Source organism: Thalassophryne amazonica, chromosome 23 (genome assembly GCF_902500255.1).
Source record: "Thalassophryne amazonica chromosome 23, fThaAma1.1, whole genome shotgun sequence".
In the NCBI taxonomy this organism is placed as follows: domain Eukaryota; kingdom Metazoa; phylum Chordata; class Actinopteri; order Batrachoidiformes; family Batrachoididae; genus Thalassophryne; species Thalassophryne amazonica.
Genome location: NC_047125.1, coordinates 25,647,571 through 25,666,680, shown reverse-complemented (window position 1 = coordinate 25,666,680; position 19,110 = coordinate 25,647,571). Strand labels below are relative to the sequence as shown.

Below are 19,110 nucleotides of genomic sequence, written 5' to 3'. Positions count from 1 at the left end.
AACTCCCCGTGGCATCGACTGCATAACTGACCCAATCACAGAAAGTGTCGGAATGTTGTGTCGCATTTTAACCCACATGAATCAAAATCCTAACCCATTTCCAGAAAAGACCATCTTTGGCCATATTTCTAATTTAAGATTGTGAATCCTTTATTTTAAAACTAAAAAAACAAAATTAAAGCAGTGCTGATGAAAATTATTTTATTTAATTGGTTAAAAAGTAAAAAAAAAAAGAAAGAAAAAGAGATTACCCAACTCTAGAGATGTTAGATTGACATATCCCAAACCATACGCACGTGCCTCTTGTGATCACATGCATGATGATGCCCTACGAAATCTAACAGGCTTTTCCTCACCAGCCTGCTACAGAAAGTGTTTATTGCCATCTGGTGGAGAAATTGAATATTATTTTCAGTCCAACCCTATCTCCTGCCCACTGCAGACAGATCACCCATTATTCCCTGTGCTCGTAGGGCATCTAGTGTCCACACAGGGCTATGACCACTTCCTGACAGTCATTTGAATGTGCGTCACACAGATGGTGCCACAATTAGAAAGCAATAAACTGCGTCACTGGAGAACCTTTGTTCTCCCAGTTTAGTTTTTTTAAGATTTTGTTGTCATTGTGATTCTCTTGACTTAGAATTGTCTGAATGTCTTCCGAGTGCAAAGACATGGCGTATACAGTGCACACATCTAGATGTGAAACATAAATCCACACATTACTGCAGAGAAGAGGTTTCAGTGAATGACACAGAGTCCTATGACAGTTCATCCGAATACAAAACATCTGACAGAACTGCCTGACGTAATCTTTATGGACATATTCTCGAGTATTCTAGTTGAGACATTGTCACCAACATAGAGCTTATTAACTCCACTCAACATAGGTGTTGACCCCACTCTAGCAATAGGACACTACTTAGACCTGTGTTGTTTTAGCAAAGAGGGTGGTACCACCACTCAGCAACAGTTGACCCCACTAGAAATGGGACAATTGGTGCTTCCTCAGAGTTTTGTCAATTCCAAAGATAGGAAACTGTATAGGTTTACTAAAGAGGATGATACCTCCCCTCAATACCAGTTGACCCCTCTAGAAACAGGATGCTTGGTGCTTTCTCAGAGTTTTGTCAATTCCAAAGATGGGAAACTGTATAGGTTCACTAAAGAGGATGATACCTCCCCTCAACCCCAGTTGATCCCCCCCTAGAAATGGGACAATTGGTGCTTTCTCAGAGTTTTGTCAATTCCAAAGATGGGAAGCTGTATAGGTTCACTAAAGAGGATGATACCTCCCCTCAACCCCAGTTGATCCCCTCTAGAAATGAGATAATTGGTGCTTCCCCAGAGTTTTGTCAATTCCAAAGATGTGAAATTGTGTAGGATCACTAAAGAGGATGATACCTCCCCCTCAACACCAATTGACCCCCTCTAGAAACAGGTTGCTTGGTGCTTTCTCAGAGTTTTGTCAATTCCAAAGATGGGAAACTGTATAGGTTCACTAAAGAGGATGATACCTCCCCTCAACACCAGTTGACCCTCTCTAGAAACAGGATGCTTGGTGCTTTCTCAGAGTTTTGTCAATTCCAAAGATGGGAAACTGTATAGGATCACTAGAAACAGGACACTTTATTTCTGACAGGTTTATTTTAGTGCTGGAGATTTCCATCTCAACCCTTAATGACCACCATAGTGCATGTGATCCTCCTCTGGAAGACAGAGTTCACCCACCACGAAGAACACAAATAAGGCTTCTATTTTTGCAATGGCTGGAGCATTAATTACACCACCCCCAAATAGGGAGTTGCTGCAAGCTAGGGGACCAGCATCTCCAGCACACAAGTGTAATTGCTGGAAAATTAAATTACTGGATGTGGCCAAGGGGGCTCCTACACCACCACCTGCCTATAGCAAGTTTCTGGACGCAAGAATGGACTACAGATGGTTCCCAGCTGGAAACTGTGCATGACCGTAAGGTGGTAAATGTGCAACAGTGCACACTTCCAAGCCTGCCATGACCCAATTAGAAGCATTAAATTATTTCTACTGCATAATTCAGCATTTTATGTTGTAGATATTTATGATCAGGAGAGGGGTCATTCACTGGTATGGCCCTGGGTCCCGTTTAGCCTCTTCTGACATCCCTTCAGTGGGTTTAAAGAGAGGAGGAGGTAGTCATATAAAGGACCATTGGGCAAATGATTACCCCTCGATACTGCTGAGGGAAAGGGATTAGTGTCTACAACTTGCCCTGGATGAGGCACTGACCTGGTGTACATTGCTTCTAAAACCAAGTGTGGCTCCCATTAAAAGCTGGGTTAATAGAGACCACTGTTGTGTGTCAGGTTTCAATGCAGATTCAAGAACAACAGTTGGAATAGGGAACTGGGGATCTCAAAGGAGCCTAATTGTTAAAGAATACCAGGAACTGATTCCTTTCCCCTAGAAGTAGATCTCTATATATCTCAGCCATGTAAACTCTGGGTAGCCATACCTTTGGTGTTGCAGGGGTCTTCGGCAATGATGCATCAGTGCGCAGGATTATACAGAGAAAAGTACACCACATATGCCATTGTGCCAGACTTGGTGTTCCTTCACAATGCAAGTAAAATGCCTCATCTTGGTCTCCTGAAGTAACTTCTCATTTTTCAACGTCATTCCATCGGTTCCCAAAGATTCGATGGTGAAACCAGATACTCAGTGCCAGTCATCGTTACATCAAGAGGAACCAAAAGACATTATCTCTCAGAAAAGATCAACAATACCATGCACCTCTGAAGAGTGACCCTGTGTTCGCATAAACTTTTCCAGGACACCCTCAAATTCATAGGCTCTTGACCTATCATCATGATCAATGATGAGTTCAAACCAAAACTTTAAAAAAAAACCTCTAATGTACCTGTTGAGAATAGATCCTATTCATAAGGTATCTTGTGAACATACATACATATAAACATGATCACAGGGAGACTTGAGGTGAGAGTGTACGCTGAACTATGGCTAGTATTTTTAAGCATACGCAGTCAAGCATTAGCATAGTGTTGGCAAATGTGGTCATGCTAGCCACGGGTAATGCTAAAAACACTCATGGCTAGCTTCAGTTCTCATTGGCATCAACTCAAAAACTAACTCACTGGATTGGATTCCATCTAATAAATATATGTAGTCCCAACTAAATTAAGTTACATTATCTTGCATGGATGTGTTTTGTTTGAGTTGGCACTACATATATTTATCAGATGGAAATCCTGCACATAACTGCATTGAGTTCATCCAGTGAGCCATTTTTTGAGTGATCATTTGGGTCAACTGTAGTTACCGCAACTGCATGTGCTAGCATAGGCAAGTGTGCTATTGTTGCATAATATTTAGTATAAATAATGGCAGTGACCAGGACATTTATAAACTTCAAACAAATGCATACAAATGTCTTCTTTGAAATGCTGTGACTTTTATATTTTTGTCCACCACAGCGAATAGTTAATCCAACAAGATATTATTTGATGATAACTGGCTGGATGCTATTTTTGAAACACAAAACAGGAAAATTGGAGTATGTTTTTTGTCGCTGTCACCCTTAGCACTTACCTTGAAGACTAGTTGTTCACTTGTCAGTGGCTCCAATAAAAATAATAGTTTGATATCATGTTTAAAACTCAAGCTCACTTCGAAAACAAGCGAACACCAGGTGGCGCCATCTCTCGGCAAATAGTAATTATCTTAATAGTCCATGGGGGAAGTAGGTTTTTGGGACCAAATTGACAATTACAGTCCAGCATCAGTAGGCGAAATCATGACCTACACAAAAATGCATAACCTTTACAACACATAGGGGGTCATAATTTTAACCCTCTGGGGTCCATGGACATGCTGGTGAGTCCAAAGCTTTTGTTTAATCATAAGGATTCCAAAATGGTATAGCTTGTAGTATCTTTGTGAAATATTCTGGAGTTATGGGCTAAAAAAAAAAAAGAAGTGTTGACAGTTGGTCAATTTGGTTCAATACAGTGGTACATTCATTTGAAAAATGAGAAGCAGATTATTGTTTGAGCTAATAGTCCGTTTTGTTGAGTTACCACGTTACATAGAAAAATAATGTGTAATCCAATATTTATTGAATTTGTTTGCCCATTGATTTCTAGTCATAACCGACACTGTTCGCATTTTAGCCCATAACTCTAGAATGTAGATGGTATAAACTAAACCTTTTAGAAATCCGCTGATGAAACCAATACTATGGTATAAATTCACATGACTGGAGCATTTTAAAAATCTGACCCCTATGTATCATTGAATCCTGCCTGACTATAACTACCGCTCCGGGGTGTTTGTGTCAACTAGGACCTGCACAAAAATCTGATGCTGGATTGTAAGTGTCGTTTTGTCACTTTAGGTGATACCCAAAACTGGACAAGGGTCCACAGACTACACTTTTTCCCGCACAGAAAATAAGCAACACCTCCGTGTGAAGACAGAAAATGGGAATATCCAACACGGGAATGTCAAATAGCCCTTTTCCGATGTCGATTTCATAGCAGGTTGACAGTAAAATGAATAGAATGAGTAATAAGTAGAAGACATATTTGCATAGCTAAGTCTTGAGGCATGTGAGCAGGATTGGGGGATGAAAAATCACAGCAATTACGCACGCGAGACAGTTGTTAAATCTAAGAGAAGCAGAAGAATTAAAGACACAAAACTCACAGAATGAACAGTCATAATCACATACAAATTACAAAGTAAAACAATTAAAAATGAGAAACATTTGAGTCAGAAAAATGGATAGGACCACTTACTGAGGCTACAGTCTATCCTGATACAATCTGGCGGGAGAGAGAGCGATATGGTGAGAGCAAATTAAAGAAAAGGAGTGAAAAAGAGAGGAGAAAAAAAAAACATTTTACATCCTTCAAGGTACATCCTGCAGACAACCAAGCATTGTTCTGGGGCCACCATCCGGGGACAGACTCTGAGCCAGGATCACCCTTTCCCTTTTTTTTTTCCCACAAACCGATCAACCCGCATTTCTCTCCAAGTGCAGCAGAAGGCACAGCGTGCACCAGAGACAGAATGTCAACACACTGTGCAACGTTTGACATAAGCTTCATTGGAAATAGACATCATGCTGTGTGTGATCAATTCTGCACGAATGCATGCTAAATTTTAATTCAGTTTCAAAAACACAAAAATGTAATTGCATGCACAGAATTACAATCATCATTATTATTACTTTACAATATTTAATCAAATTAGACCAAAATACAGTCTGGAATAAACTGCAACAAATTAACTATTCTATGTGTCTGCATGAATATTTTATCTTTATTTATGAAAAAGAACTAGCTAATAGCAAAAGAAAAAAAACTGCTGCCAAACCTATTCTCCATTTTAACTTTTTTATAAGATAAACACTTTTTATTTAAAGTCTGGATTGATCTATGACAGATTAAATAATTTATGCATCTACATGAATATTTTATTAACTAATAATAAAAGAAAAAAAACTGCTGCCAAACATTTTTCCATTTCAATTTTTTAAAATTTTGTTTTCATAGGACACTTTTTTATTTAAAATCTGGATTGAGCTATGACAAATTAAATAATTGATGTGTCTGCATGAATATTTTCCGTAAATATAAAAACAAACTAATAGCAAAAGAAAAGTTAAAAAAAAAAAAAACTGCTGCCAAACATTTTTTCCATTTAAACTTTTTTAAGCTTTGTTTTTACAACACTTTTTTACTTAATGTCTGGATTGAGCTATGACATATTAAATACTTTATGGATGTGCATTTTATCCATACATATTTAAAAAATTAAAATAAAGTTTTTTTTTATTTTGGCTTTTTTTTTTTTACACATCAAATATTATATATATATTTATATATATATATTCTATTCTAATGTGGTTTAGCTTTCAATATGATTGCAACGTTTAAATCTTCACCCCTGTGCAAGTCTTCAATTGACCCCTACCTGGCCGCCTACTGAAAATTCAAGTGGCTTTTTCAAAAATGTGATGACTAAAGAGTATTTGTGCCGATTTATTTCACCAACTATAAATATCCTGTTATCTGCTGCACCAATGTGACTTATATTGTGGAAAATATGCAAAACATCTCTTTGAACATTTGCACAGAATTGTACATTTTTTTTAAAATATTTTTTATGTGTAACGTCACAGTTGATGAATTTTGTTCATATTGCAGGAAGGCCATCATTTATTTTTACCATTTCAAACTTTTCTGTTGAAGAAGAAAGTCAATGAATACAAAATAAATAAATGTCACATAAATATTCTGAAAACGATTTTAAATATATAAAAATATAAATAATATTGGTAATAATTATTTTTGCTGTTAGTTATAGAAACAATACCCGTATGTTTGAGAATGTTTCACATGTAAAGAATGTCCCATTTGTCTCTCTGCACTTTCACGTTTAATTTTTGTGTGTGGTTTTTTTTTTTTTTAACAATTGAGATGCCTTCTGTGGCACTGGAGTCATGAGACCCAGCGGTGCAAACGATAGGAAAGGGTGATCTGCACATCCCGGCCACTTCACGCCTGGTGCACATAATCGACAAAAAGGACCCCACTGCATTGTACTCACCGGCGTCATGCAATCATTTTACAAGCTGTGCTGGTTAAAAAAACATTTTTTTCCACCTTTCTGATGACTTAACCTTTGCTTTGTGTTGCTTTGCTGCCACCTAGTAGCTGCAAACCTCATGTGCATGAGGCGGCGTGGCAGGTTTGTGGCCTCAGGCTGTCAACCGCTGCAGAATAGTGGACACAAACAGTCAGGGACCAGCTGCACCACACAGAAAAGTAGACGTTAAGCACAAATTGGCTTGATAAAAATTTTATAATGAGCGTGCGTTCTTAAGTGGTAGTTGCTTCTACCGTGGTGAAAAAAAAAAGAATAAATAAAATTTGTACAATAAACGTTATCGGATGTTGAAGGCAATAAATGAATGTGGCATTAGTGTTATTTAAAGGGGTCATATATGTAATCTAAAATTAGGTTGTATTTATCGCTTATATTAAAATATAATTGGGGTTTCAGGTTAAACAGCTACAAACTCCTAAAATAGTATCTCTTTGGCATCTCCCTTCTTTTCACGTGGGGTTGCCACAGTAAATCCAAATGTTTATTTGGCCCTTATTTTACACTGAAAGCCCTTCCTCCATATTGTAGAAAGGGCAGGGTTTGAACTGGGAACCTTTCATACTATAAACAAGAGCACTCCATTGCTTGGCTACCACCCCAGCAACAAACACTAAAAACAGGGATGAAAAATGTCCGCTTTTTGGCGGATTTCTACTTTTTTTTTTTCCATCAGGCATTTTGTTGGGCAGCAAGGGGTCCTTGAAGTAAAGTTGGTTTTTATTTCAAATTCTCTTCATTTTTCCCTGCTAAAACCTTAAAGAGCATATGTCTGTGAGTAATATTTACCTTTTTTATGTTAAACTGACCTGTTATGGTCTTCTGAAACAGTTGACAGATGTATTTTATAACTTAAAAACCAGAGCGATGCTAACACTTTAGCATGTCTATGGCATTTTCACTGTTAAAGTTAGCATTAAGCTGTCGCCTGTCAGCACATTTGTGTGTATTTTTGTTCATTATAATATTTAATGGCGTTTGTTGACATAAAAGAGTCAAATGCATTGCAAATTGTAATATTTTTTTCATTTATTTTATTTATATATTGTAGTTTCACAGCAGTCCTCACAGTGAACATCTCATCCTGAATGTTTACTGTTGAACTGTTTATTTGAAGGTCTATTTTAAACATAAAATAAATAAGTACAGACTGATTTGTGACTTTACTGGGACATCAGTCTTACATAAACTCTATGGACAATTTCCTATGTCTGGTTCAGTGAGTTTTGCGACGGTTAGGTCTCTAGGCGTCATGTAGCTTATGCTAACTCGCTAGAAATTAGCTACAATATGAGCTTTATATGATGCAGTGCACTTTGAACAAACTGTCATCATTATCTATCAATAATAAATATCATCAGGGCTAAATCTCTCCAATAGTAGCCCTTCACTATGATTATTAACTGGATTTTAATGATCTTAACAAGGATTAAAGCTGAGAGAGGAAAAAAAAAGGTCTGGCATATTCCTCACTGATCATCAGATGTGCTTTGTAATAGTTAATTAATTTTGTTGACAGAAAGCTGAAAAAAAACTGAGTATTTGTGGCATCATTAAAAATGAAGCCTCGCAAGCTAGCATGACTTGGCGCTATTATGGCGGTGAGCTGGTCCCTGTGGCTGTTTGATCCGAGGGCCGCAGACATACAGTCCGTTGAAGGGATGAAAAAGTTCCAGTTTCGGAGTCTTGTCCGGGTGGAATGTTATGTGAAGGAGAGAGAGAGAGAGAACCATGGGGATGGTCACCTTCAGTTTATCCCGCTGCTACCTTTTCCTGTCCTCTATGTCGGCTTGAAATCTCTCGTTCAAGGTCACGCCTCCATTGTGCTCTTTCCCTGTTCCGTCACCGATTTAAATATCTGCACCGGGAAGGTCGGAATGATCGTATTGGAGCTCTGTGATATGTCTCATAATTTTTAAATCAACCAAAAAGTCTGCATCCATGCGGACAGTTAGTAGCTGCGTAATTCGCCCTCCTATGAAAATCATTTATCTGAAGAACCTTCTCTCTGTATAATCTCATTGACCGTCTCCTAAGATTGCCTTTCATACCTCTTTAACGTCCCTCTTCTTCACACGCATCTGTAATTACCTGCGATCAGGGAGTGCTATCTCCTCCTAGCGCAGGCCGTTCGCACACATGCGGCTAATCAGCTAAAGGTCCCCCAGCATTTTTTTTTTCATTCTTCCACCTACCCATATTTTAGAAAATTAGAAGGTATTTAAGATGGTGAAATGTTAAAATTCTACTAATATTGCCCCAGAGTAGCATCATTTTGTTATACTGGTGTGCTACATTCCATCTTAGCAACAGGTAAAGAACATTTGAGTTAGGATGGACGCAGCTGACTTTTTAATATTTTTTGGGGGGGGCAAAAATGTTTATCTACATTGGGGTTACATGCTAAAAATTCCAAAAGTCCCGCAATCATGTTATTGCATATGTATAGAATTTACCTGCTATTCATAGCTAGCTAAGTCGTTGTGACACATTTTTTTTTACAGTTTTTTGCAGTTTTACCTCTTTGCGAAACAACACTGGAGTTGAAGGGGTTTAACAAAAATGTCACTTTAAATATTGAGGAATTCCAGCCATACTTACAAAAGTTGTTCCATTTTCATTGGACATAAGTAACTGGACAAACTTTGCTTGTGTAAGGAAAATTGGCTATAAAAGTGATTATTTGTATGAAAAATACAAATTCAGCTTCTGAAAATGGAGAGACTGTGTTCAAAATGGCTGTAATTCGTAAATAGCTAATGCTATATTTTTACGTTCAACCCCTTGAATTTGTTGTGTGGGCCGCCAGAAGAGGAGGTACTGCTGGCCCACCACCAGAGGGTGCCTTGTCTGAAGTGCGGGCTTCAGGCATGAGAGGGCGCTGCCGCCCCACAAGAGCGGCCGGGGTGACAGCTGTCACTCATCGGCTATGACAGCTGTCACCAATCATCTGCGCCTCACCCCTAATAAAAGCAGGACGACACCTCCACCACGTCGCTGAGATATCTTTCTACCAAGGAGGTAACTTTCTCAGCCTGAGTATCAATAACGTTGTTTTCAGTAAATACGTTGTTGCAGCTGTCTTCCTGAAGAACCGGCGTATGCCGCGACTGCTTCGCTCTGCATCCCACCAGATAAGTGATTGACAGTAGCTACACGAGTGTGGATGAGAGATGGAGGTGGAATAACCACCATACTTGTTAACGGGGTGTACACACACCCACCCTGACTGTTTTTGTTCTTTCGCCAGCATACCAGATCCGACAACGCGGAGACGTGGCCACCTGGGGGACTCGGAACCATGGCGGCTCCAGTATTCTCCTGGGTTCGTGGCGGAGGAAATCATGTGGTTCCGGTTCTTCTCCAGACGATGTCTCCTATCGTCGAGCCTGCCCACACGACACCTTGATTGATTGACTTTGTAATACATTCTATAATCTGCTGTGTGTAGTTGTGGCATTCACAACAGTAAAGGTGTCAAATTTGACTCCTTCTATTGTCTGTTCATTTGCGCCCCCTGTTGTGGTCCGTGTCCTACACTTTGACAACAGAATTGGAGTTTTGCCTACAATACCTTCGTCTGCTTTAAGTACTGAGAGGAAGAGCAAGATGAACGTAAGACCACCTTGAAGCTTTGAGAGACAGTTTAGGTTGAGCTCAAGGGATGGACCAAAAAGAAATGACGATGGAATGGGTTGGCTCAGAGATTGTTGGTGTGGACTTGACCAGGGGGTGAAATGGGGATACTTTGCCATTTTGAGTTTGATTGTATTTCTGTTTGGCAAACATTAGCATTTCCCATTTAACCTGATTTGGGTGTTGGCTACTAGCTAGCTTGATAGCCTGTGTTTTTGTCATTTCTACCCCCAGTAACTGCAGTAAAGCTTAGTCCATCATACCAAGTGCATTCACGGACAAAAGAACCCATAACCTGAGATGCTTTTCCCAAGAATACTGTAAAACTCAAAATGCAAGTTATCCAAGAGCCATGCAACGCTAACACCGACAGTGGATGGGTGCAGAGGGGGAAACCTTGAAGGAACATCCACGATGAATCTCAATGGCCTACCGAGGTTTACAGTAAGCTTGACACGGCCGCCATCAAGCTCCAGTCGCAGGGTGTCCGCCGACTCTTTGGAGGTGGTAGCCATGAGCAGGCCGTACGCCCGCTGGGACATGAAACGCAACGCCACATCTTCAGCTTCAGTGTGCATGGTGACAGGCATGATGATCTTCAGGTACATGCTGCCATCATAACTCAGCACTGTTGCCTCTGGAGGGCGGTAGAGAGATGACAGGGAGTCAGAAGAACCCCAAACACAAGAACCTTGATTGGACAAAAGATTTGTCTCACGGCTGCCAAGTAAACGGAAATAATAAAAACAAACTTGGAAACACTTTTAAAGTTGAAAATTAATGTCTTTCTATGTTTCTATGTCTAGGTTTTGTTGTTGGATCTGGAAATGTGTCTTGGCGACTTGTATTTTAACCCATGTGGGTCAAAATTCTAAGTTGTTTTGAGAAAAGGCGAGGCTCATGGACGCTGCCATGTTGCACCACCACAATGATACAGTCGTCTTTATTTTGTATTTCGCATTTTGCAGCAGCGCCAAAGACTCAAGAAAAAGAAGAAGAAGCAGCAGTTGTTACTCTATACACTGTCTAGTGGCTGCTAGCGCAGGCTAAAAACTTTTAGAACCCTAATTTTGTGAAATGGAAGATCACAAATAGTATTATCACGAAACATCACCAAAAGAGCGATAACATGAAGAGGAACAAAAACTTTGACCGACAATCGCAAAATGCAATCTGCAGCCTCACCACTAGGTGTCACTACTAAATCCTACACAGTGTAGCTTTAATAATTCTTGAGAAGTTGGGTGAGTGACTTCATAGCTAATCAAGAAACATACGCTCCCACAAACCAAACCTTCTTGGTGAAAATAACAAAAAAAATCTAGAATAGGTGAATCTCTCCTCAAGGGTAAAAGAATAGACATAAATAATATAAACAGAAAAGTACAGCTGTTTCTTATTCACACTAAAACCAACCATTGTTGCTCAGTAGACACAACGATGCTATAATAGGCCGCTGTGTTTAGCGACGGCTCCCCGAGGACTTGTCTTATTCCGCAGCTCGGTCGATACGTGTCACTGCACGCAAGCATGTCAGTGTCACTGAGGACTTTAAACACACTTTGGAGTCCTCACAAAAAGTACAACGCTGGTAAAAGCAGACAAATCCGCATCCAAATGGACAAACAAACAGGTAGGGGCACGTACTTAGGTAGTTTTAACTTGTTTGTTGTGTAGGCACAACATTGTCCAAGTGTGCAATGGATGTCGATTGATTTATGCTTCAAATTTTGGACTGGTTGGGTGAAATTCCCTTGTGTCACATCCTTGCAGTGGAGGAAAGCTCCACTAGATGGCAGAAGAGAATCACCAAAATGGTGTTTGTCATTTGGAGAGAAAGAGACAAAAACGAAAGAGCTCAAACTTTAGTAATAAAGACATTCCATTTTCTACCTCCGCCGCTCTGATTTCAATCCATCTCTTCTTCCCTCATTACCCTTCTTGTCCCTCAAAATCCCATATTGTCACGGCTCACTCACACCCCCCCCCCCCCTTCCCACACACATGGGCAAAGACGACCGGTAATGCGAAGCGTCTGAAGCTAATTGGGATGATTCAGCCGTCACGAGGCGCCATTTGACTGGCTCACCCTTGCCTCACCGTGGCGGAAACGCCCCACCTGGATTTGTGCAGGCAGCACAGATGGGAGCGGTCTGCCTGGCTGATTTGCCAGAATCTTGGTGCCTCAGCCCAGATTTGCTCCTTCCAACCAGTGGACCCGAACGCCATCCAGCGTTGCGTAGCAATCATTCCGCTCCTCCATGTGGAGCTCTTGGTTGTTCTATACTGCAGAGTAGCAATCATGTGCAGAAGGTATGTCTTGTTTGATAGATATAAATCATTAGCTTGCACAACTACGGGGTTGTTTATTCATCCTTTCCCAAATCTGAGTTGAGTCAAAGCTGCGATGGCAGTAAGAGCTAGCTTGACACTTGCTACCGCTTCATAAACTACCATTAACTGCCACACCCAGGGCATGAAATTTATAATGACAATCTGGGTGTACATACTTGTCAGGGGTCCCTACCTAATATTAGTTAGCTAATGGTTAGGTGAGGCAAATGTTAGCTATAGCTAGCTGTCATTATTTAATCTGTTACTTAAGGCAAACGTTGGAAACTAGCTAATGTTAACATTCATTCATAGACACTAGTCACAATCGAATTCAGAGCCACTGAAGGTAATGTTAGCTCTAGCTAGCTAACATTATTTAATCTGTTACTTAAGGCAAACGTTGGAAACTAGCTAATGTTAACATTCATTCATAGACACTAGTCGCAGTCGAATTTAGAGCCACTGAAGGTAATGTTAGATGTAGCTGTGTTTATTTGTTATTCTAATCCAGTTACATTTTTTCCATGAATCTGATTGGTTAATCGTGTTAACTGTATAATATCTTATATACTTGTAATTTTTTGGCAAAAGATGTATTACGCCGTGCCCTGACCGGTGTTCTGACAAGATGTGATTACTGTCGAATGTCAATCCTGTCCTCCGCGCGCATGTGCAGTATTGTCAGGACGTGGAACATTTGAGACGCACAATTCTTCAGAACACTGAAGTCTAATTTGCCCCCCTGGTGGCTCAATAGTCTCCCAAATTTTTACTACATTCCCACTAAGTGAAGATCTGATCTAAAGTCTTTTTCTGCAAAATATCTTTACCGATTTCACAGTTGGTGCCGAGGTATCCAGTGCCGGTGCAGTCGCATATGTAGCGGTTCCAACCCTCTTTGCACAGGCCTCCATTCCCACAGGGGGCACTGCTGCACCTCTTCTGCAGCTCACGGGTGCAGAAACTGCTGACTCCCATGGCGCTCTGGATCTCCGCCAGACGCCGGACATCGCGGCTCTTCCCGTCAATGAAGAGATCGCGCACACAGCCCACGTAGCCATAGTTGAGAAGTGCCGTCCAAACCTCAGGAGGCAAGATGAGATTGGACTTTGTCTCGGGAAGCCCACCTAAGTACATATCGCTGTCCAGATCAAGGATTTCACTGCCTTCGGGAGAACTGAAGGGCATGCTCCGGCTGTTAACCGAGATTGAACCTAAAAGACACAAAATAAATAAATAAATAAGAGCAGCATTAAGTTGAAAGATATTCGGAACATTATTGAAATGTTGAAATGTCCATATAAATTGGATATAAAATCTGTTTATGCCATTGTAAATATACATAACGTTTGTTTTTGACAAGGGATTTTTGGGAAGATTTGGTATAAAATTCGGCAATTTTGTTTTTTTTTTTTTGTTTTTTTTTATTTCCTCATTTGTGCAATACTTGGCATTTACAATATGGCATCTTTAAGTTGCCATATTGTGTAAAGCACCTTGAGGCAACTCAGTTGTGATTTGGTGCTATATAAATTAAATTAAATTGAAATTGAAAATTGAGTTACAAACTATGCGAAAGAAAATGCTAATTAGAGTCATGCTAATCACAGTTTGCAATAGTGTTTTTTGTCAAACGGGCTATGCCAGTATTGCGAACAATTAATACTTGGTGTTAATCCTTTATTACCTCCGCCAAGGAGGTTAGTTTTCGGTTGCAGAACAAGTGATTAAATTTTAGTGGTGATCCGGATCCCGATGCTAACGCTTTAAGCATGTCTCTGGCATTTTCAATGTTAAAAGTTGCATTAAGCAGTTGCATCTGTCATCACGTTCGGGGTGCATTTGTTTTCAAATTGTAATATTTCTTAAATTTATTTTGTTATATATTAATATCTAATGATTATTATATACAATTTTAGAGAAAGAGACAAAAACCAAGTAGATCACTGTGCCAAGGAGGGAATCTCTTTAGGCCCAGTGACCCTATGGCCTTGTTAGAGAAGTGTTTCATAAATGTTAAAAAAAATTCATATATTTGCAGTTTAGTTGAATAATAAATTGAATTTGTCTCTTGTTTTTGTCTATAAGCACATGCGATATCGATATCAGTGCTCAGATGACAGTAGCTTCTGGGAAGGTGCAAGTTGCAATAAACTGTGATGCCAGCGCTAAGGATACATCTATCCAGTCACAGCAGATGAAAACTTTTTTTACGTACTGAGCAAACATCATTGTTAGAACTTTTTTAGGTTCATTGATTCCACGGCGTTGTAGATGTTATGGCGTCTGTGACCCCATGGCCTTGGGCGGAGGTTTGCACTCTCTGAGTGCTTCTAGTTCCTGCTGCTATTCAACTTTATAATGAACATTGTTGATTTAAATGTGTGGGGGGGTTTACGCCTTGGGCTTTAGAGATTTTATATCTATTGTCCCTTTTCTTTCAGTCCGTACTTGCTACTGAATGACAACTGAATTCCTCCATGAGGGGATTAATAAAGTATTATCTATCAACCATAGTTAGCAGCATTTGCTAATAGCATGAGCATATGCAATCATGATAAGTGCAGTTAGTGTTAGCTTTAAGATGGCCCATCATAACGATGGAATAATGTCCAGACGCTAATGTTGTATGCTAACAGTTAGCATCACCAGTGCCATTAGCGGTTAGCATTAAATTATCTTAGCCAAATGCAGAATGTTATCAAGGCAGTGTCATAAATTTCTTATTTGTACTTTTACATTTTTTTTTAACTTTCAGTCAATAGGAACCTTTAATCTTGATTAATGGCAAAGAAAACAGATAAAGGGCAAAGTGGTTAAGGAAATTTCCCGACCTTAATCAAAGATGCTATTTGACTTCCATCCTGATTCCAAAGCTCAGATTCTGAAAATTTGCTTATTTTTCCTTTTCGGAAAACTAATTGTACAATAATTATTCTATAATTTGAGATATGCTTGTTGTTTGTCTCCACCACTACTCCGAAATACTTGGACCAGTTCTTCCAACTTGCCATGTGCATGGAGGTTGACCCCAGAGTTACCCTTAAGGAGTTTGTTTGCACAAAGGTCATTGGGGTCAAAGGTTACTATTTAGATTTATCTGTCTTTTCCTCTATATCTCCCAAGTTCTTTGGCTGATTTCCTCAAAATTGCTATTTAGGTGACTGGCAACAACAGAATAGTTTGGCAAAGGTCAAGGACATTGAGGTTAAAGGTCAGAAGTTATGTCTTTTGTTTTATTTTAATGCCAGTGTCCACCAATTTTGGCACTCATATGTCGCAGGTCCTGGATTTTCTCACATGACATCCAATTCACCAAAAGCCAATAATTGGGGGTCAAGGTTAATGAGGTCAAAGGTTAAAATTAGGTTTTCCACACCAATTTGCACCAAACCTGACACATAGCTGTAGAATGTTTCTGGAATTACCAAGGTGAGGTCAAATTTGCCATAAGTCAATCACTGGGGTCAAGGTCATTAGGGTCAAAGGTCAGATTGCCATTTCCCTTCCATGCATACTATTACCAAGATTATAGTCATTTTGTATTTTTCGGGTGATATAAAGCTGTTAGTATTGTTAGTATTGTAGAGTTGTTGAGTAATTTGCTTTATACGAAAGCAAGCGACTGAAGACGGATGGTTAGCGTGGGCGTAACGGAGCGGGAGGCGACGTATGCAAACGATTAAATTTGAGGATGCAAGTGGACAATTTGAGGACACAGATCACGGCGAGCGGAGTGAGAGACATGAGGCAGATGGATGACGGCAGTGAGCGGATTGTGTGAGTACAATGTGTCAGTAATGGGCTAAATGGAGGAGAAGGGAAGCAGAATGCAGCAGGGAGCGCGTGAAACAAAAAGCCCCGCTCTCTTTCTGTGATTAACGACTCCGTCTTAATTTTCTATTAAAAGCCAATTACAGCAGGAGCACCAGTGAGATCACACACGCACGCACACACACTCGTGTGCATCTACACAGGCGCTTTCTCATTATGAGACACCATTAGGGGGAGATATAATATTCAAGGTGCTTGCCCACCTACACATCATCAATCAGACAATGCGCACTTGAGCGTGCACCTGTCCGTCTTATTCATTTATAAAAACAAACTGCTACAGGTTTGGAAAACCGTGCCGTGAACGCAGATGGATGTTTGGATTAACGCTACCTTCAACTCTTATCTATTTTTTTTAAAAAGGTAAACAAACTGGCACTTGTTAGCTTATTTCCCACCAGGCTACATGCTAAGTAGCTAAAGTAGCATAGCGAGGCATTGCAGTGCCTTAGCTGATTGCCGCATTCAGTTACCTCAAAAGTGGAAGGAATACAATATTCCACCAAGTGTGGGAGGAGATGGCAGGTGTTTCAGAATGTTTCATGACATCAGAAGATGTTTTATTTGCCGGTGATGTGCTGGATAATGTTTACTGTCTAATTTTGGGGAGTGACATCAAATACGGAATTCTGAGTTGAGAAACCTTTTCCAAGTTAGCAAGCCGGGATTCCAACCGCTGCTTTCATTGTTTGCTGGACCCCGTTAGCCAACTAGCTAGATTAAAATCATGGTGACTAGCCAAAAAATAAATTTACAGTTACATGAAGGAGAATCATTGTACCAACCAGCATGGTATTGCGTTGTTATTGTTTAATTACACAAAAAAACTTAACTGTTTTGACTGTTCTGACTCGAATTCTGCAGAATGATGTCAAATATGGAAGTTTGAGCTGGGATAACGTCCCAGGAAAGCTAGCAGGGAGTCTGACGTCTGGCAGCACTTTCTTTGTTTGGCACGAGCTACATTAGCCAACTAGCTAAGTAGAAAACATGGCCGCTAGCCAAGTATTGAAATCACAATGATGAATTAAGAAGGGAAAGTATTTGTACTAACAGCATTATTTTGCATTGCAAATGATTAATACAAATACAGAAGTTTAAAATTATTCACCGTTATATCCCATGTCAGAACTCAAAAATGTTGGAATTTTCATTGTCCTAAGCCTGCAGGTTTACTCTGTTGCTGTTCAACATAGATTTAGGACCATAAGTGTTTGGACAGTGATGCACTTGTTGCAGGTTTGTCTCTGTACAACACCACAATTGAATTGAAATGAAACAGCTGTAAATGGGACATCTTCATGTGTCCATACCCTGACTTATTGAGAATAACCTGGAGGTAAAAGTGATAGTTTGTTAAATAATACTTAATTAAGTATGCCTAGTTCCTGAAAAATGGACAAACAGAAGCTTAAAGTCAACCCTACAAGCACATCCTGCTCCACTGTTGCCGTATACTTTGTCTTACATGCCCATAAGTAAGTTTACTTTTGGACACATCTGTAAATATACGGTAATCAAACATCATTGTCATTCCAACACTTGCAGACATTAAAACCACTCCTCACCTTTTCTCCCTTCCCTCTGGAAGTCCACGTGGCACCACTCCCCATCATTGACCTTCTTGTTGCTGGCCTTCAGCTTTGTTTTTCCGGAGCCCATATCAATCAGCAGGTACAAATACCCGTCCAGCAGCTCCATGGCAAAGTAGTCAGTCTTCAACTCCCTCCCAGGCTTCTGCTCTTTAGGACCCTGAGGGCGGCCGTGGCTGAACAGCAGGAGGCCACTGGGCTCCGTGGTGCGGAAGTCAAAGGAGATGGAGCCAGTCTTCTTGGTATTCCACTTGGGCAGGGAGATGTAGGACTCGGGAGTCTCGAAGGTGACTGGGTCGAGGGCCGCCACGTCTTCACAGCGAAACACCAGATCGCCATTCAAGGTGATTTTTGGGTCGCGCTCAATGGCCAGCCGGGACAGCTCCAGCTTGAAGTCATTGTTCTTGTACACCACCTGGGAAAGAGATGGGGGGACAATGACTCAGCACTTCTCTTGAGGTTTTTGCTTTGGGAATTCCTTTTTAAGTTGGTGGATTGTTGAAACATCCTGATATCATCATAGTATTTAGAAGGAATTAAAGTTTTCAAACGTGCCCAACCTACCACCCTGCCCCGAGCACATTTTGGTTTTGGACTGTATTGGAGTCAAATTACTCCCAACGCAAAGTACAGTCTTCCAAGATGATATCACCATAAGCAGAGTAACAGTCATTTGACTCATCTTAACACTTGGACAAAGAGGCAACAACAACAGGAACTTCCAGCCTTTTCCATGAAAAACATCAGTTGGATCAGAAAAAAAAAAAAAAAACATGTTGCACTCTATGAATAATTTCACCAAAATTCAACATTCTCACTTCGGCATTAACAGAGATACTGTGAAGTGGGATTTTATTGGTGGAAAAGCTCAAAAGGTTATTTGTTTTTCTCATTTTGTGGGCAAATCTCCAGTTCCATCAAGCACAAACTTGAGGTCCCTTTGTAAGATAAACCCAAGATTTACTCTCAAGACTCAGCGGTTACTGTGATACAGCAGCAGGCGATTTCATCATAAACAGTCAAAATGTGTTTTCTACACTGAAAA

General features: G+C 40.2%; 1 protein-coding gene across 1 annotated transcript in view; it reads right to left on the bottom strand.

Moving 5' to 3' along the window:
• LOC117505418 (neurexin-2-like) overlaps window positions 1-19,110 on the bottom strand; it is a gene marked incomplete at its 5' end in the record, with an annotated part of 131,807 nt that overhangs the window by 68,251 nt on the left and 44,446 nt on the right. Inside the window, 4 exons of the mRNA XM_034165063.1 lie at window positions 4,797-4,823; window positions 10,739-10,942; window positions 13,470-13,853; window positions 18,042-18,480. Coding sequence (XP_034020954.1) covers window positions 4,797-4,823; window positions 10,739-10,942; window positions 13,470-13,853; window positions 18,042-18,480 — 1,054 coding nt within the window. The remainder of the gene's footprint in view (window positions 1-4,796; window positions 4,824-10,738; window positions 10,943-13,469; window positions 13,854-18,041; window positions 18,481-19,110) is intronic.